This window comes from Acanthochromis polyacanthus, chromosome 14, assembly GCF_021347895.1.
Source record: "Acanthochromis polyacanthus isolate Apoly-LR-REF ecotype Palm Island chromosome 14, KAUST_Apoly_ChrSc, whole genome shotgun sequence".
Taxonomy (NCBI): Eukaryota; Metazoa; Chordata; class Actinopteri; family Pomacentridae; genus Acanthochromis; species Acanthochromis polyacanthus.
In genome coordinates, this window is record NC_067126.1 from 12,635,048 (window position 1) to 12,656,237 (window position 21,190).

Here is a 21,190-nt window from a genome sequence, read left to right on the forward strand (position 1 = left end):
AGTATCCACAGAGGCCATGCTTGGACTAACTACTGCTGGTGAGTATCCCGTGTATTTGTTTGCTTTTGAGACAGGGTCATCAGGAGCTGTTTGGCATGAGGAGGAACGCACATTACCTGGTTGGAAACGCAATCCTGTGCTGTAAAAAGATCTTTGGATTGTATTGAGACTGGCGCGCTTCAGCCTTTCAAGATCCATTTTCCACTTCTCATCCCGTCGTTGCAGACACTCCACCAGCTGCTCCTCAAAGTTCCTCAGGGTGGTCATCATGCGATGTTCAAGCGCTTCCAAGCTCCTGTCTATATAACCTCTGATGTTCTCTTCCCTGTTAATGGCACTGCTAACAGAATCTCTGAAATCAACCTCCAGGGACTTTACTTTATCAATGACTACTCCTAAGTCTGTGCTGATGGATGTCAAAACTGGGAGATTTAAATAAGCAGAAACATCTGCCTCTATCTCCTGTTCATCCCTCTCATCTCGCTCATCCTGGTCAGATAAATACAGAGAACTTATTAAAGATGTGACTTCACCTACAGGATTCCGTCTAGTCACCCAAGCATCAGAAGCTCTCTTCAGAGACTCCTCCCTGTCCTCAAGCCCAGCATTTGGAGTAGAAACTCTGGTGTCATTGTCTATATTCCTGTCAACATTTATAGGACTAGATGCATTATCAAGTACTATCAGGGCTTCTTCATTATCCATGTTTGTTCTTTTTTCCTTCTTTGTTTATGTATATATATGAATAAATATATTTATATCTACCTATATGTTGATTTATTTTATTTATTTTTATTTTTCCAAAATGTCTTGTGTCAAACCCACTCAAATTTCTGAAGGACAAGTTGTGCACAAGTTGTCAACAATATTCAGTCCAACGAAAAAAAAATATGTTCGTTTTGCTTAGAATTTAAACAGCAATTTTTACAGTTCGGGTAAACTTTTATTTAGTCTACTTCCTTTTTCTGTTCCCCGTACGGGCCACCATCTGTAACACTCCAACTTTTCCAAGCAGAGGTCACTTCACCAAGGGGTTCATCTCAGAAAAAAATAAAAGTTAATTGTCACTATCAGTAGTAATGCAGCTGATAAACACAATCGGATTCTCTTTTAAAATTTCTTAAGTTTCTTTACTTCCATCTTTTACTCCAAAAAAACCCGCTGTTTCCCCATACAAAAAAATACATTGCCACAAGATTACAAATAGAAACTAAACCTTTATGCTTTCTAAATTAAGTAAGAGTCCTTCCCTAACGAAATACAAAGTTTTCAGTCAAATGGTCCACTTCAGATACTCTTTTAAGAAAGTTTCTATCCCGAAAGGTCCTCACGCCGGCGGCTTTTCCTCCGTCCGTTCGATGCAAAAAACAACAACAACACGGTAATCCGACCCAAAAAAGAAAGTTCCGCTAACAAAAAAAAGAAGCGATCGATCGTTAAAGAAAATACTGGTATACCAAAAAAAAAAGAGTTTCAAACAGGGTGGATCTCACCAATATCCCGGGTGCAGAGGAGATAATCCTTAAGTGAAGGATCCCTTTGTCTCTTGGGGTGGCGTCCGCGTCAAGATGTTGACGGCCGGGAGTGTACGTCTGGTCGGCTCCGGTAGGATCTGGGCTCTTTACAGGTTCAATAGTCTTTTTCCAACCTTATTAAAATGTCTTAGGCCTTCGTTCATTCTTTTTTTAACTTTACACACTCCTTTCCTTTCAGCAGCCTCCTGTCACTCCCGCTCACGCCGTGTCTCCCCCGTTCCTCTACGCCACATCCTCCTTATATAACCTTTGTTTACCACATTTTCTAATTACTATTTTGGAATTGTTTATTATCCCACCTACCTAAATACATTTTTAGCACAGGGAACATCATGCACAAAGACCAGAAAACTTTCATTTTGTTTTCATCATGTTATTTATGGTTCTTTATTTCTTTTAATGTTTCTTTTAATTTTATTACTTAGGTGACAATGTCACAGTAGCAAAATCCGGGCTTCATTTTCTCAGCGTTAAAACCAACGGGTGACGTCACGGTTAGTTCACGCCTGGTCCTTTGCTAGAAACACCCCCTAGTGTCACTCCTTTATTCCATTACCCATTGATATTGATAATTTTTTGTTGTTGAGCAGACCACTTGTTTTCATCACCATTAATTAACAACTATATGAAAATGAGCCACTTTCCCTTCGGTATTGTCATGCTGTCCCCTCCCAACTGTCTGACCAGCTGTGTAAAATGTTGTACTAAATGTTCTGGGTGGACTTACTTTCACAGACTCATGCTCTGTGTTGGTAAGCCCACCATACACCCGAATACTCATAAACACTGCACTATAGCAAGCTTTGCTTGAGGATTATGGGTACATGTCTCCAACAGAAATGCTGAATAATATACTGAAGTATAAGTATATCTACCGCAAAACAGACTGGTCTGTGTTCAGATCCTGTCAAATGTGTGCAAGAAAAGACTAACTGGTATTATTTGGTACCTGCCCTTTGTTTTTAACCTTTTCATAATCTTGTTGCCACCTTGCACTGCTTAGTTCTTTTAATCCTCGGGCTTATCAGCTGTGTTTTTGTGTTTCTCCTCAGTTAATTCTCTACCAAACCTCATCCAGTTAAAGTGCAAAAGCCAAAATTGACTTTTACTTTTTCTTTTTATCTGTTCCCTGTGCCATTTCTTCATTGCCAGAAAATTAAGTTGTAGCTCAAATTGCCATTTTCCCCTTCAAAAGGTTGTTTTCTGTTCAGAATGATTCAATCTACTTGTTGACACCTTTAAGTTTGACCCTATTTCTAAGGCTGAACCTTAGAGGTAGGGTCAACCTTAGAGGCTCAACCTTAGAGATAGGGTGAGGAGTTCATACATTGGGAAGGAAGCTTGGAAAAGAATCGCTACACTCCTTTACATCTAAAGGAGCTAAGCCGGTTCAGGCATCTGATTGGGATTCCCCCTGAGCATCTTCTTTTGGAGGTTTTCTGGGCAACTCGAAGGAGACCATGGGGTAACCCAGATCTCTCTGGAGGGATTACATATCTTATCTGGCCTGGAAACAACTTTATATTTCCCTGGAAGAGCTGGAAAATGCTGCTGCGGAGAGGGACATCAGAAATAACTTGCTTGTCCTGCTGCCACTGTGAACACACTTTGAATAAGTGGAAGAAAATGGATGAATAAGTGCTGCACAGTAGCAGGACAGTCAGTGGGACACCCATTAGATGAATGAATAATGATTTACAGACGCAGTTTAAGTTATTTTAAATGTAAATTCCCATGAATGTGAGTGGTAATAAATAATATCACTTGTTCTTTGTTACATATCCAAATATTAATGGTGTTTTCAGACTTTTTTCATATCTGTTATCTCCTGTAAAGTATCAGAGATTAAAACTGATATCTTTTTTTTTTTGTTCTCTGGGGTTGAAGTTCAAGGCTGACACGATTGTAGAGACTAACTTTTTAAAGGGGTTGGCCACTCTTCAGTGCTTGTTATTTCCCAAAAGAGCTTTAAAGTTCTGATCAGCCTTCCTCTGCTGTTAGCATTATCTCCACTATCACTTCATCTATCCATCTGTCCTTTATCCCTGCATGTACTGGGCCGTTACTCAAGGGATCAGTGTGATATTTTACACAATATAAATGTACTCCCTTTCTTGCCAAGAGTTAGATGAGAAAATCAATACCACTGTCATGTCTTTGCAGTAAATATGAAGCTACTGCCAGCAGTCAGCATTTCCCAAATTGTTGAACTTTCCCCTAAAAAGAGCAAGTTGTTAAGTCATTTATGGAACAAAAATGTCAAACATTTGTAGCTTTCAGCTTGTCACATCGGACAAGCTGGAAGCTACAAGTGATTTGCTGCCTTTTCCCCCTCTATTTTACATGAACAATATCCATCTTTTTATTATTGCACCACAAACCTCTTAGAAGTTGGAAAGATGACAGTGCCAAAGCAGAAATGAACTCTAAGAAAGTCTTCATTCAGACCACTGGATCACAGTACATTTGTTTTTTATTGCACAAGACAAGCAGCAAAACCATTTCTGTCAGTCTTTATCTTTGAATCTACAGTCTGTGACCGCTATGCCAGTTCTCATCAGTGGATGTGACCCACTTCAGTCAGAAAATAGCTGAAAAAATTCACTGTATGTTTTAAAGCTGATTGATTATTTGGGTAAGATTAATAATCTGCAACCTGTTTTAGAACAAGTAAGTGTCTGTTACTGATAGATATCATAAGGGATCTGTTCAGTTAAATTTTCTGGATTTGTCATTAACCCTCAAGCGACCAAGCTATTTTAGCGACTAAAATGACCGACTGGGGTCATTTATGACCCCACTATATTTTACACAGGAATATGTCTACTTTAGTGCCTCTTTTTGTGCTTTCTTACCTATTCCACTCCACTGCAGTTTAAGATGGATATTCTAAAATAACTTTCTGTAATTATTCATGGATTTTAATCATTTTTGACTCAGAGATAAAGTAAAACCATATGAACAATATGATGCATTGTAAGAATGCAATAGTATTTATTTAGACACACTTTGTCTGCCACTTCTTTTAAAAGTTTATTCCTTTTGTTTCCTCAATAGTAAATCAAAAGTACATAAAAACAAAATCTACACAAACATCTTGTCTGTATGTGTGCAATGTAACATGCAGAGAAGTATTTAGATTAGGGGCGGCTGTGACTCAGGTGGCAGAGCCGTTCGTCCAATGCAAGACAGTTTACCCACCTTACCTCCAGTGCTGCCACTTACGCTGGTGTATGAATGTGTATGCTGTGTAATGTTGGTGGTGGTCAGAGGGGTTGTAGGAGTGGATTGGCAGCCAGTCAGTCTGCCCCAGGGCAGCTGTGGCTAAAAATATAGGTCTGCCAGCTATAGTGCACTGCAAAACACTGAAATATAGCGATTAGAGGTAAAAATAAATAAATAAAACTAAGGCTGACAAGAGTGAAAAACCTATACATCTTTCTGGGGTCATAAGTGACCCCAGACAAGTTTCCATTATCCTTGTCACACCAGTTGGCCGATCTCTACAAAAAACTATGAGCAGCTGTAGGACAAGTAGATTGACAAATTCATGGTAGGAAACATTTTTCGCATGAAAGATATGGAAATGGCAAATGTAATTATATGGCTGGGGTTATAAATGACCCCACTCGGTCGCTTGAGGGTTAAAGGGTATTTTTACCTAAATCACACAGTTTCTGAGTCTTAGTGGTGTATAAACAGGCAGATAGTTTCAGTTTTATGGATGAAATGGAACTATAAAATATCCTTTTCTTTCTAAAATGTAACAATTACTTGTTAATATATTAACTATACTACAGGTTCTGGGAAAGTAATGAATTAACAGACCTTTTCCAGAATCTGGATTTATCTTCTCCTGTATTTCTGTGCCATGGGAAATGATTACAGCGATAAGAAAAAATAACTAAATTATGAAAGTGGCACTTATGGAAACTTTGATAAGAGATCCAGCTAGAAAGAAATCACAATCATGGACCAGTGTTCTGTAGGCAACCTTAACACCAGCGTCAATCAGAAAAGATGTTGGTGAAATTAGATATAACTTTGCAGATTATGATTGAAAAGCTTGTCTTGTGTGTTTTGCAGGCTGGTACGGGAGGTGACGGGGGTGAATGTGAACATGCGAGTGGGCATCCACAGTGGCAGAGTTCACTGTGGGGTTCTGGGACTCAGGAAGTGGCAGTTTGATGTTTGGTCCAACGATGTCACACTAGCAAACCAGATGGAAGCTGGAGGCCAAGCTGGGTATGTTTGTCTGGTTATGCTCAAGTTAAACCACCTACGAAAAAGTTAGTTTTGCTAAAACTGTATGAGCTGCCTGAAAGTTTGTAGATTTGAATATACTGTATCTAAATAATGAACTTTAATGTGTTTTTTTCTGTTATTTCAGGCGTATCCACATCACTAAAGCTACTTTGAATTACCTGAACGGCGACTACGATGTGGAACCAGGAGCAGGAGGAGAAAGAAACACCTACCTGAAGAAGAACAGCATAGAAACCTACCTCATTGTTGGCTGCAGTCAAAAAAGGGTACTGTAAAAAAGAGTCACTACTAGTGAATTTAGAACACACTGTTGTAGTTTTTTTAACACTGTGACAGCTAATTTGTAAACACCAAGAAGCAGATAAACCCCATAAGTGACATATGACATACTGTAGCTGTAAATTACAGGTTGTAAAGTAAAGTTTTGAGCCCAAATATTTGTTTTCAGAGTGTAAAAAAGCTAAAAAGCTTCAAAGAGTTGTAGAATTTGAGGGAAAATGCTCTATGGTCTCACATTACACATCACACAATTTAAAAATCGGAGAGGAAATCAATACAATATTTCAAAAAATGTGGGTGAATTTTCTTCCTTAAATGTCATTTGCAGTGCAGACTTTTGTCATTTCACCATTTATTGGTTTGGAAGAAAAAATCTGCAGCATTAACAACAGGCTTTATTTTTCCTCATTTTTATCTCCTCTCTTAATGTTAGTTCAAGCAATTATAAGCTTTTATAACTTACTTACTGTTTGCTATAGAATGTGCTCAGAAAACAGCATCTATGACTATTCAACTTGTTGAAGTTTAGGAACATAAATAATCAGTAAAACCTGTCACATGTTTTTAGTAAACATCCTTGAAAACTGAAAAAGTAGAGCTTTAACCATGTTGCAAACACATCTACAACTCCATTATCTAGACAGTATGTTGATATAAAACACAGGGATACTATTACGTGTGTATTACAGCTAAAAAATATCACTTAACTTTCCACGACTCCCCTGAGACCCTCCTCGTCTGGGCATTGAATTATTAGAATCTGACATTTTTGGAAAATCATAGCAACTACATGCAGCTTTTTGTGGCACCGTCTTTGGGGAAAAAAAAAGACACACAAACAGTCCATGTCGCACTTATCGTTGTTTGTAAACTTTGCTTCTGTCCCATGCGAACTGGATTTTGGAGAGGAAAGATTTCTGCTTCAGTTTGTTTATGACTGCACTGTTTTCTTAATCAGCTGTCTGTCCTGCAGCAGGATCACAAGCTGCGACTATAGATAGCTTGTCATGTGAAGTGATATATAACTCTCATTTTGCCAAGAGACAGAAGGAAGATTGTGCGATCTAATTATCTCGGTTACTTTTCATATTTTCATTTCTGACAAATCCATGCTAGAGCCAGGAGCCTATTGCATTATCAGATATGAAAGAAATAAAATAGTTACCACCTAAGGAAACCATCTTTCAACACAACACCAGGAGCAGAAATTTATTATTTTTAATGAACAACAGAATTACAGTCGATGGATGCTTTTATTTACTTACAGTTTGAGGAGTAAACAAATGTTTATCACTGGTGGAGGAGACTGTTTTCTGGTCTTTGAATTTTGTACAACACCATGATGTTGCTGCTGTTCCAATCAAACCATTCTGAATGTTGAATGTGTGCAGTAAGAGTCTTTGCTTTCTGCTGCTGTTGATTTGATTTTGATTGCTGCTTCTTCTGGTCATGTTGTTTTGCAGGAAAAAGATTCCTTCAGGTGCAACTTCATGCCATTTATTTTCACTAGTTAATAGTTTCCAATAGGGTTTTCTGCAACAAAAACATGCATTTTTTCTCCTAATTATACAGAAAATGGAGGTACCGTAAAACGGGGCTATAAGGGACAGCGGGGTAATAAGGGACACTTTTCCGGAAAATGTTTTAAATGTAATTCTGCGGTTTTTACCTAGATTTCTTTAAGAATTCATGGATAATTGATAAAAACAACACAAAACCGCATCCTGCTCAACATAAAAACCGCAGAATTACATTTAAAACATTTTCCAGAAAAGTGTCCCTTATTACCCCGCTGTCCCTTATAGCCCCGTTTTACGGTAGTTTCTTTGTTTCCAAGGAGGTTTCCTTCAAAGAAAAGCTCCATTTAAACCTAAACAACTTGTTCACTACACCTCAGCAAATAAATACAATCTAATAAGATGTTAGAACGTTTAGCAGGTTTAACAATGAAGTCAGAAGATTATTCCAAATAACAAGGACTGTATATTGTTGTCTATAAATAAATATATTGTGCATTGAAGACTGAAGGTCTCCTCAGTGTCATAAAAGCATCAACTGTAAAGAAATTTTTTTTTAAAAAGCTTTGAAAATAATAAAATAGCTGTCTAATAAATGCTGACAGGTCAAAAGTACATAGACTGATACTGGACGATCATAGCTATATTGGAATTAGTGATATGTCTCAATAGCAAAACAATTTTATCAAGTGATATAATGAAGAAAAGTTGCTTAGGATAATTTAGAAATGGTGTCATCACATAGTTCATTCTGCAGAGCAGCTTCAACTCCATTCTTTGCAATAATCTCAGAACTGACTGCAGCACATGTAGCAGTGCAAATAATGGTACAGAGTCAAACGGTGTCTTCTCATCAGCTTTGAATTTGATAAACAATGACCCTAGCAGTTTCCTTTTTCCAACATCATTCTAAAATCTAAATTCTATACTCTATGTACATTTGTGTACTATATCGAGAAAATCAGCTAGTAAATCAATATCTGAATTTCTTTACGCCCTAAAAGCTGGGAGCAGCATCAGTTGAACTCCAGTAAAAAGTTCCTCCTAAATGTCTTAGAATAGAATATAAAAAATAAAATATAAAAATTCTAGTCTCGGGAGCATGGATAATGTGATTAAAGTAACTCAAAGGCAGAACTTTCAACTGAACCACTCACAATAATCACAAAAAAGAGTTTTCATGTTTGTAAAAATATTTCATCTGTTGAGCTTTGGTACAAAGTACCTCCTAAATATAGTGGAGTAAACTTTAGTCCTTGGGGTGCATAAATGGTGTAAAAATAAAAACATTGTCATCTTTTAGAGGTAAACCTGTCTCCTGAACTACTCTGAATAAACAAAACAAAGAGATTTTGTGTCTGTAAATACATTTCATTTTCATGAGCATGTGTTTCTAAAACCCATTTTTGTATCTTGATCTCTTATAGAAAGAGGAAAAGGCAATGATTGCCAAAATGAACCGACAGAGGACCAATTCTGTCACCCACAACAGTGGCCACTGGACCGACCGTCCCTTCTACAACCATCTGGGCGGAAACCAAGTCTCGAAGGAGATGAAGAGGATGGTGAGGACAAGTCAAAGCTGAATATTGTTGCTTTCAAACTCTCCTGACCTGCTGCTCTGCTGCTACTCTGCCAGTCTGTGTTATTAGAGCCCCACAGCCAGGTGACTCTAATGCCAGTATCTCATCTTAGCTCTCATTTCATGATGAAGCCAGCACATAATACCCGTAGTCCTTTGATCTGCAGTCCTGATAAGCAGCAGCAATGGCCTCACACCTCGACCGGGCTCTGAGAGGCTCTCAGGAGCTCTCAGGAGGATAATAGCTACATGTAGGCGGCCGTCATGAAGTGAGAAATCCAGCTGCAGCACTGATGATGTGACTGAATCAAGATTAAGTTTTTTTTACATACTGTAGCTCTCCCTGCATGCAGTGACTCACTCAGTGAATGGTTGCTGTCATACCACACAAAGACACAAAATATTTTTTCTCAAATCACCGAACCACCTACTTCTCTGTGAATCTATTACAGGGGAGAAAAATAAGTATTCTATTGTTTTTCTACTCGCTCTATATCGATACTGGTAACACTCATGGATACACAGGTTAGAGGGGAACTTCATTATGTTGTCCTATTCTGGGGAGTAACATGTTTTCTGTGGGTTACCTCAGCTTGGCTCTAATGCTACATATTGTAAGAGAAACCCTTTATTTAGCCTTCAAGATGTGGAAATTTTCCATAGAAGGGCAATAAAGGAGTTAAAATATCACTAAAAATTATATATAACACAACTAATATACACGACTAAAAATAACTGCAGTCCCCCTTTAATACTTGCTTTTAGAAATTTTGTAAAAAAAATAAATTAGGGACTTGGAGATGCAAATGATTTATAATAGACACACTAGTGCTTGTTTTTAGATCATTTAAGCTTACTTAGTTTGGATAAACATGTGCAAATCAGTGAAATACAATATTATAAATACAGGAAGAGCAGAGTTTAAATGTCAAACTATGCAAGTTCAGTTTGATTGTTAAACTATTCACTGTGTGTGAACTGGAACCTTTAGCCCTTAGAGAAGAGCACTTAGCATCCAAATTTGTATCCCTTCTTCTCAGTTGAGTTGCTCTCAAAGTATTTATTGCAGTGAGGTATAGCACATATTGAATGAAACTGTCTGAATTGACCTTTCCAGCAATCACAGTTGTTTTTCTGTGATAGCAAGGAAAAAATTGTTAAATTTTTTACTAAATATAATCATAGTTGCAACCTGCATGCAGCTCCACCCCAATTTTTCTCTTTTGAATTACTCAAAAACTCATAGTTGCTTAGATATATTCTATGCAGTGCAACCACTGAACAGTGTAAAAGCTGTGCAAGCATGTCATAGAGAGTGAACCCATGAATAAATTAAAGACAGTTATTTCTGTTGGGTACTAAGCACATTTTCCCCAATTTCTAAGCCATATAGTTTCCCGCCATCATGGTTCTAATATTACCAGATTCCAGACAATCTTCTCATTACACATATAAAAATGCTCTATTGCCAGCATTTTATAGTGAGATACATGTCAAAATGTAACAGTTTCATACTAGAACATTTTTAATCATCAAAAGTCTCAATATATACAGTATAATTAGAATCAGCTTTACTATTTGAATATTGCAGCCATTAAATATGGATTTAATATTTTAATTATCTTTTATTTGATTATTTTGTTCTTGTGGTCATAACTTACAAGTCTGTGTAAGTAAGTGTTAATATAGAGATTCTACAAGGATCATCGTGTCAAATAATGGAATATCTGGATATCCAAGACTGATCTGGGAAAAAAAAAAACAACAACAAGGTACAGCATACAGCATACATGCTGTATCTTGTTTTGTTTTTTTTTCAGATCAGTCTTAAAATGACCAAGATAAGAGACAAGTCCTTAAAATGACCAAGAGAAGAGCTTAAACTAAAAGTTAAATAAAGATAGCCAAGAGCTTATAGGACCATCCATCCATCCATCCATCCATTCTCTATACACCGCTTTATCCTCACTAGGGTCGCGGGGGGTGCTGGAGCCTATCCCAGCTGACTCGGGCGAAGGCAGGGGACACCCTGGACAGGTCGGCTTATAGGACCAACTAATTTAATTAAACAAACAGAAGAATAATGTGAGTAGCGGAACTTACATGCAATATGACACAATTGTAACGCCATAAATTATACAAGAAAAGAAGAAACAGTTTATTTTTTTGATTATTTATTGTAGGAAAAAAAATATGAATCAACATGTACAACGTTTTTCCAAGTGCCCTCACATGTTATTAGGACTAATAAAAATATCAGGTAGCTCTATGTCCTCTAGATATTTTACTACTTGCATATTTTCATTTGTTTCATAACATCTGTCCTGTGTACACAAAACCTGCAGTTCACCTGAAAAGTTCCTTGAATTTTTGTCACATGACCTTATTGTAGCCGACTTCTCAGTTGTACCGAGAAACAAAGAGTTTTTTTATTTTTTACAGAATCTGTGCAGAGCAAACCATTTATTTTTAAGCAAAATTTTAAATGACACGTGACAGAAAGTGATTTTCTGACAGAGCATCATGCCACAGATGATTACTTCCAGAACTGTTGGAAAATTCAGCCATTCTTTCTGTTTTTACAGTTTCCAGCTCTGACAACTTGTATATTTTTGATGCATTAAAAAAAAGAAAGAAAAGAAAACGTACATTTCAAACTGCTTGACAAGTTTTGCCTTTCAGAGGGTTAAATTCTGCAAACACTACTTTACAAATGGTATTTATCATTGTGTGCTTTTATTCTGAAGGCTCAAGGTGCCTGTCTTTAAAATAGTTAACACTTTTCTTTTTTAAACTGTGTGCGTCGTTAAGCAATCCATGAGCATAGATTTCTACATCATTAATTTTTATGTGATCCACTGGGAGCTCTGGAGCTGCTTTACAATTGTGATTAGAATAAATAAAACGAGTGGCCAAGTGGCTTTATTAGAGCACCACCTGCTGAAACTTAAACCACACTAACACTATACAATAAAAAAACAACAACAAAGTGATGCCAGACTGGTTTAGAATTGACTTTTTTTGGCCCTTAAAGAAACACTAATCAAAATTAAATAAGGCTTATCTGTTTCTGTCTTGGATGAGCGGGTACAATTATTTCTTTCTGACATCACATCAGTGACTTTGGTGCACTTCTTCCTTTAATTTTCTAAATATCAGATGTAAATATGTTTTTGGTACATCCTGGCTCACATTCAGAGTTTTAAGGATTTTCCCATCAGCTTCATGTGCAGCAGGTTTTCTTCATCCTAGGTCTCTATTTTCCAGCTGCCTGTCATCGTCTCCGTCCCTATCGCTGCACTGTTCATTGATCACACAGCTGAAGATTAAGCAAGAAACAGAGAGAGGAGATGAAGATGTGCACAGAGAATTTTTTTGTGACTTTATATTCTGAGCAGTGAATCACTTGTGCAGCATCTGAGATTTTCTACATGTGGTTTAATTTTCTGCTTTTGATTTAGCTGCTTGCTTTTGCGGAAAGGAACGAGAAGGAAAGCTGAAAGTTAGCTGAGCTGCCTTTTGTGTTGACATTTATAGATTTGTCCACAAGAGGGAGCTGGAGGTGCATTAGCTCACTTGAAATTATGTTCAGAAGAACAATGTGAATTGAAATCTAATGACAATATTGAGGAGTAAGTAGATAACAGTTTCTGAGGCTCTGTGTGACAGCAGATGATTATATTTTAATATGGATCAGTGGATCATGGAGTAATTTGGGAGGGAATATGAAATTCAAGGAAATGAAAGTTGCACAGTTAATATTGTGCTGAAATAGAAGTTTAAGGTTTTTGCAGGGAATTTCATATACATAAGTTTATTTTTCATCTGTTTGCTTATGAATATTTTCAGTGGTCTTTTGAGTGCTGAAAATATAAAAATAACATCCTTTCTGCCTCTTCTCGCCACTGGCATAACCTTGAATTTTCATGTCCTCTTCCATCCCTTTATCTAAACTCGAAAACTGTGCAGTAAACTTTTAATTCATCCTACGTTTCCTGCTGTGCAGAGCTGAGATCGGCGGAGCAGCGCAAATCTGGGGCCCAGTTTGACACAAATATCTTTAATTTAGCCAAAACCTGCAGGAGTTTCTACTCAGCTGCTTCGAGCTACAGGGAACTTTTTCTTTCAGTCATACTTTTTCTTTGGTTTGGACTAATCTTTATGTCTTCAGGCCCTCGATAACTTGTTATTTTCCAAAATTACAATGGCAGAACTGTGGTCGATCATTGATATTAAGTTGAACAAGCTACAATCACAAGATGATTGGTAGGCTGAAGCTCCATAATGCAATTTAAAAAGAAAAAAGAAAAACTTTATGAAAAAAGATCAGTTGTTGCAAGGTTAAACAGAAGTTTTCGTAACTCAGAATTGTAAATACTATATCAATCATGCACCAGTGTGTGATTTAAATAAAGTGAATGTATGTATTGTAGTTAAATAATTCATTTACATGCTTTCTTGAGCTGCAGCTAGCAATTACTCAAATGTAGATTAAAGCTGAGCAGTTCTACTTATACAATTCTTTAAAAAGTACTCATCACTAGCATCCACAGGCTGAATATTAAGAATACAGCAGAGGGGATGTTTACTAAAATTTTAAAACTGATTGTTTTTCCCAAGCAGTAGTAGAAAATTGAAGATAGTTATTTTTTAAATTATATAAAACTGAGAAAAATGCTATAAAATTTTGAAAAGATTTTTGCTTTATGATTTATTTAATTGAAAAAAAATGTCATATTCTGTCAATTGGTTGAAATGTTGAAGCCAGTTTTGCTACTAATCAGGTGTTTTTTTTCTCCCTACTTTTTATGTTGTCTTTTCTCTCTTCAGGGCTTTGAGGACCCCAAGGACAAGTGAGTAGCACCTCAACGCTATTGTGTCTTCACTGTGTTGTGTCTTTTCTTTGTGTGCTATGAATCAGGACTTGTTCTTACATTCATTAAGCAGTGATCTCGAACAAAGAAACCGAAAAGGAAGAATCAGTGAGAGTCAGTGTGATCAGCACTGTAAGTGTGAGTTAAATAAGACCTTTGAGTCACAAGCTGCTACTATGCAAGAACACTGGAATGTTTATGAATCAGGATTCAAGTAAGAGATCAATATTTAGATCAATTTTAGGACTATTTAAATTGTCCAAACAAATCTATGGGATCTAACGACACCTCTGTTTTCTTTTACTTTTACTAACAGATTACAGTGTGAACACATACTAATGTCCATTCTGTGGATATAAAAAAAGCACTACAATTAATATCAGTTGTATTAATTTTAGGAGCAAACACTCAGTAGAATCTTTCTTATCTTAATATGAAATACTGTGAAGTTAGTTATCAAGCAGGTTTAATGACACAAAATACCTGAAATCTATTGATTTAGTAAAATTTTCAGCATTTTACAGATTTATATTAACGCAAACGGTAAATTTAGAACAGTTTGTATTCTTTCTTGGCTTAAACACAAGAAATAAAATCAGCTTTATAAAATTTAAATGCAAACACTCATTAGACTATTACTTATTTGCCCACAAGCACAAAAAAGCTCTTATATTATTATTAAATACTGTGAAGTTGGTCATCAATCAAATTCAGCTACACTAAATACCTGAAATCTACTGATTTTACTAAAATTTTAAACATTTTGTAGATTTATGTTGATAGAATAATTTCAGGATCAAACATTCACTGAACTCATATTAATTTACTTGCAAAACTTAAAAAACTCTTATATTAACATTAAAATTTGTGGAGTTGGTTACCAAGCAGATTTAGTGACACAAAATACCTGAAGTTTATTTATTTTAGTAAAAATTTTCAACATTTTGCAGATTTATATTTACACAAAAGGCAAATTTGCAACAGTTTTTAATATTTCTGCCTGTGCTGATTTTTCTGTGCTCTTGTCTCTGGTCTGAACCTGAAACCAAAAACTTGCAATATTCATAATTTAGATTTTCCTTGATTTTTGAGTCCACTTTTGTTGACAATATAAGAAAATCTTGTAGCTTATGCAACAACAAATTTGCTTCTGTCCCTTTTTTGTTTGCTATTAGTCATCTATGCCGCTCTGAAAAACACACAAAAATTATTTTCGGGCTCAGTTTTATTGCTGATAAATACCTCTAATTGCCGTTGAATTTGGTATGACCCACCTGCACAGCGAGCTCATTTACATTCCTTTTCCGTCTCTGTTGAGGTCTCCCCCTCAGACAGAGATGTTCATAATGTGCTACAGTAACAAGCGTTCCAGGCCGAATATTAAGAATTCAGCGGAGGGGATGTTTAACCTTGCACTTGTCACTGATCAAAGTACTGCCTTCATTTGCAGAGAACTTGTCCTCCTCTCATCCTTCCAACCGTTCAGTATCTGTGGGTTTGTTCTGACAACACGCTCAGCCGAACCATCCATGCTGACAGACTCTTCTTCGGGCTGCAGCACAGATCTCGGTGCTCAGACTCGCTAACAGTTTGCAGAACTGAGAGGAAGTTTATGCTGCGGTTTTCGTCATATTCAGCTAGAAAACATCACCTCTAGACACAGTTTGGACCAACATCACACTTTGAATGTAAAGCAGGACATCAGGGACACAGTTAGGGAGAGAAAAATGTTATACTTATACTGTAAACAACCATTTCTTTTTTCTTCTATATTATGTTGAGGACTTTTATGTTTTTCTGTTTGTCTGAACATAAATCCGGACACATCTCAAGATATATATATATATATATATATATATATATATATATATATATATATATATATATAATAAAGTAATAAAAATAGCATCAAAAATTATAGTGGGAATGAGTTATTTTACTGTTACCACTCAAAGTCTCATTTAGGACATCACAAAGGTGAAAAAAAAATCAAGTAGTATATTGTTGTGGGAGGATACATGGTAGACCATCCAGGCTCCCGGACTAAAAATACTTCACTTAACAAAATTACATCTTCAAAACTTCAACTATTATTAGGTAGAACAGATTTAAATAAAAAAGATACAGGTACTACAATATTATAATTACAGTTTATCTGACTAAATTAAATATTAAGATTAAAATTAATATAATATTAAATACAAACTTTTCTGACAAAATTAGATATTAGGATTAAATCCCTACCATGCTATTTATTATATAATTTTATTTTGTATTATTATGTATTTTATGTGTTTACTTAACTTTATTTAACTAACTAATCTGAATATTTTTTAATATTGAATTGTTAATATTATATAAAATGCAGATTTACCTGACCAAATACAATAATTAGGTTAAGAACCTACAATATTATTTATTATAGAAATTTCCATGCCAAAATACAATATTAAGATTAATATAAATATAATATAAATATAAAATACAAATTTGCCTGACAAGTTGAATTATTAGGGTTAAGACCCTGCAATATTATATAAATATACATTATATATGTTATATAAATATATATTATATATATTACATGATATATATTATATAAATATACAATATATAAATTATATAATGTAATATATAATACAAATTTGTCCAAATATTATGGTAATATAAATATAATATAAAATTAGATCTGAATAATTGAAATACTAAGGTTAGGAATATCCAATATTTTATAAAGTACAAATTATCTTGTTAAATTAAATAATAAGGTCAATATAAATCTAATATGAAATACAAATTCACCTGACCAATTTAAATATTGAAGCAATTTACATGGCTAAAATTAGTATTAAGGTTTATATAGATACAATTTAAAATGCAAATTTGCCTGAATGAGTTAAACATTAAGGTTAAGACCTTCCAGTATTAAATGAAATTGAAATTTGCCTGATCAAATTAAATATTAGGCTTGAATTATACATTGAAAACCCAACAAATTCAGCGCACAACTTTAAAATCTGTCAAAACAGACGTGAATCATTTGGGACATGCAGCACATCTGGGCATGTGCAGTGGTATTTTGCTCCAAAACATCTGCAGCAGATCCTTTGGGTCCTCTGGGATTGGACTTGTTCTGGTTCATCCTGTATCCCAGATAAAGACCAGGGGCCTCATTTATAAAGCTTGCATACGCACAAAACAGGGCTAGAAAGTGGCGTACGCCACTTTCTACGCAAAGGTTGTGATTTATAAAAACAAACTTGGCGTGAGAATGTGCGCACCGGCGCACCAACCTTGATTCTTGATGCTTCCTTACGCACAAAACAGGGCGTAAATCACAAACTTTGCGTAGAAAGTGGCGTACGCTGTGTTTGTTGTGATTTCTAAAAAAAACTTGGCGTGAGAATGTGCGCACCGGTGCGCCAACTTTGATGCTTGCTTAAGCACATTTTGGAGACAGAGGGAACGGCAGTGCCGGAGGGTGAAGTGGTGAATTGAAACCAGATTGATCTCAAACCTTTATTGTTATCACATATTAGACTTGTAGAGCTGGATAATCATAAACCCTCATTGTTGTAGATGTTCATATAGTGCGCCATTCGGCCAACCTGTATTTGCAGAACTATGTTCATATATTAACAGGGGCGGATTGAACGCCGGTCGTTTGACCGAAGGGCCGGTATCTGGGGCCGGTGCGGTGATCTTTATTAAATAATTTTGTTTACTGATCACCCGGCGCCTGTATGGCTCATCCATTTGTAGGGGTGGTCTCTGACGCAGTGGCTCGGGTTCGGTTCCTGCCCGCGGCACTTTTATGCATGTCTTCCCCAGACTCTTCTCCCCATTTCCTGTCACTCTTCAGTGCAACTATCACAGTAAAAAGGCAAAAAAAAGTAAAGAATTTTGTTTATTTATATGCGGCCGAATGGGATGAGCGTCCAACCATTAATCAGCCCTGTACAGGCACGCAGGCACACATGCTTCACACCACAACTCCCGAGTGAAAATGAATTTCTCTTTGTGAACCGAAAAAATGCACATTCAATCAGTGTGCAAGTTATTTGTACATCGGACATGATCATAACAAATTTAGTGGCAGGGTGGCCTGGGTCAACACATGATTCATTCATCCTGACGCACAGCAGTGAAAAGACTGCCGGCCGGCGCTGCGTGAAATGCCGTGGATCCCGCAGCTTATTTATATACAGATACATTCATGAGTTACTTTGCATTGACCATTCATGGTAAAATGTGGGTGTGTTGTGGGCGGAATGTGAGGTGGATCCACCTGTGCAATCTTCCAGCTGGTGTGTGATTTATCAAGAAATTGCATGCAGCTGTGCTTACGCAAAGTTTTATAAATCAGGGGCGAGGGGCATACGTCCTTTTCGTATTTTCGGCGTACGCAAACTTTAGTATGGATCCTACGCAATGTTTTATAAATGAGGCCCCTGGGCAATTTGTAAGTTGGATCAACACTTTGAGCTCTTGGTTGTGTTCCTCAATCTGTTCCTGAGCATTTTTTTCAGTGTCGTTCACTTCACCTGTCTGGTTTTAAAGTTCAAATCATGTCGCATATTTCACCACAATTCACTTCCAGACTTACTAAATACAGAAAATCCTGCTTCAACTTTCAATCTGTCCCAGTCAACTTCTCATTGAATCATGTGCATTTAATCTATGTGCATTTTTTCACTCACTTTTTATTTTCCTCAGTGAGTATCTTCTTTAAGATCCTGTTAATTCTGAGGTAGTAAAACATCCTCAGAGTAATCACTGTGATTAGGGCAGAACGGCGTCTCCATCCGCTGATTAGTGCTCGTCAACAAGGTCGCACAATTCAAATCAGCACAAGTGCCACTTTGCAGATTCAATCTTTGGGTTTGAGGGTAGAAAGGGTCTTTTTGGTCAATTGCTCCTTCTTGGTTTGCATATGATTACCTAAATGTGAAAGCACCTCCGGGTTAAGGAGATTGTCAAGGTGACTGTGTAGCAATCATGGACTTGTGCTTTATTTATAGTTGGGAAAACAACTAAACAAACAGTTCAAGCTAAAACAGCCTTTTTTCAGGAGATGCAAACGTCAATTGGTCTCATTTTGTTTTATTCAGGCATTTCATTTTCAGAAACACACAGGAAAACCTGAACCCAGAGGATGAGGTGGACGAGTTCCTGGGCCGAGCCATCGACGCCCGGAGCATCGACCGGCTGCGATCGGAGCACGTCAAGAAGTTCCTGCTCACCTTCAGAGAGCCTGACTTGGAGAAGAAGGTTACGGCAGGACACACACACACACACACACACACACACACACACACACACACACACACACACACACACACACACACACACACACACACACACACAAAAACACACACACACACACTGCCAATATAGCAGCAAATAATTGTCCGTGACAAGCAATCTTCGCCGTGCAAAAAGCTCCTCTCTTTTCTGTCCCTGGAGGAAGTCAGTCAAAGGGAAGTGTAACAGAGAAATGCAGGAAGTGGGCTTTAAATGGGGAAGACAGCTCCTGAAGGAAAGAACAAGTAAACCGCTTCAGACAGTGAAGGATGGGTTGAGAAAAGCGCTTAAAGTTTGTGTTGTTACAGAAGAATTTGGGGCGGAGGGGGTAAAAGAGTTGAAGCCTGTTTTCAAGTTTCCATCACTTTTCTCTTTCTGTTGTGGTGAAAGTGGAAACTTGGAGCAGATCAGTTCTGGTTCTGTATGTCAGATTCTGCCTCCTGACTCATGTATAGCCTCATCACACTATTGATTCACACCTTAGTTCATTCTTTTTTCCTCTCTGATAAGACAGTTTTGATACACGGCATCCAGCAGCCATCAATCCAGCAACAACATGCAGAGCTGTAAAATGTTACCTTCTGTTAATAATCTGAACCCTAAATCCACCAGTGAGTCACAAAGGCATGTCACCTTTAAAAGAAATTCCAAAACTACACCATTTATTACACTCGGAAACTGTAAAAACAGAGCTTGGATTTTCATCTCTACGAAATCAAAACCAACTAGACCAGCCCTCAGTAGAGGGCAGAACCACGCCCATGCATGATACTCTGTATCAATTTTGATCATCCTACGTATATCCCTTCCTACTTGATCTGCTGACCTCTAACTCCACAACTGAGCAGGGGACCTTGGACTGAGCTTCAGTGCCAAGTTTGATTATCCTGACTTCAGCACTTGCAGAGATATCTGACCGGACACACACACACACACACACACACACACACACACACACACACACACACACACACACACACACACACACACACACACACACACACACACACATATACATACTTACCCAGCCAGATACCGAAGCGAATGCAGTTACCCCACTGATGTACGTCAACCATGGTTAAATATAACTTGTGATATTTCATTACAGTGTTGCTTTATTCTACTAACCAAATCCTGAAAAAAAAAAAAACACACACATCAAACCTTCTGGCAATGACATGCATTGATGTGCCATCCTGGAGGAGTTGGACTGTCTGTGGAACCTCTGTAGGGTCCAGGTATCGCCTCATGCTACCAGAAGTGACACTTACCTTAGCCAAATGCAAAACTAGTGAAAAAAAGTCAGAAAATATTAGGAAGGAAAAAAATGTCAGTGGCCTTCACCTGTAAACTCATTCCTGTTTTGGGGGTTGTCTCATTGTTATCCCTCTAGTGCATCTGTTGTTAATTTTATGAACACCAAAGCAGCTGAAACTGACTAAAAACCCCCTCAGTTACTTACTTGACCAGATCAGTATCCCACAAGTTTCACTGATTTGATGCAATACTTAGATTAAAAAGTGTTCCTTTAATTTTTTGAGCAGTGTATATATATAGTAGTGGGATGCAATTTTAAAAAAATTAATTGGATTAATTAGAGATTTTGTAATTAATTAATCCCAATTAATTGCACCTTTGTCAAACAGCCAATATTTGACATATTTTTGAATTCAAACAAATTTGTAGTTGACAGTTGAATCAATGAATAGACATATACTTGTTATAATTTAAAATTTTTAAACATTTTAAAATGGGACATATAGAAAAAAACAAATTTTGATGATTTAAAGCCTGGATTTAGTTGTTTTTTTCCACTGTATGGCATATAACCTA

The 21,190-nt window shown here is 36.9% G+C and overlaps 1 protein-coding gene across 6 annotated transcripts in view; it reads left to right on the forward strand.

Moving 5' to 3' along the window:
• adcy5 (adenylate cyclase 5) overlaps nucleotides 1–21,190 on the forward strand; it is a 211,104-nt gene that overhangs the window by 160,194 nt on the left and 29,720 nt on the right. For 4 of the 6 annotated variants that reach the window (XM_051958891.1, XM_051958890.1, XM_051958888.1 and 1 more), the window contains exons 6-10: nucleotides 5,622–5,780; nucleotides 5,926–6,067; nucleotides 9,025–9,162; nucleotides 14,010–14,032; nucleotides 19,165–19,324. In XM_051958891.1, coding sequence (XP_051814851.1) covers nucleotides 5,622–5,780; nucleotides 5,926–6,067; nucleotides 9,025–9,162; nucleotides 14,010–14,032; nucleotides 19,165–19,324 — 622 coding nt within the window. The remainder of the gene's footprint in view (nucleotides 1–5,621; nucleotides 5,781–5,925; nucleotides 6,068–9,024; nucleotides 9,163–14,009; nucleotides 14,033–19,164; nucleotides 19,325–21,190) is intronic. The other 2 variants (XM_051958889.1, XM_051958887.1) reach the window with 1 other exon arrangement.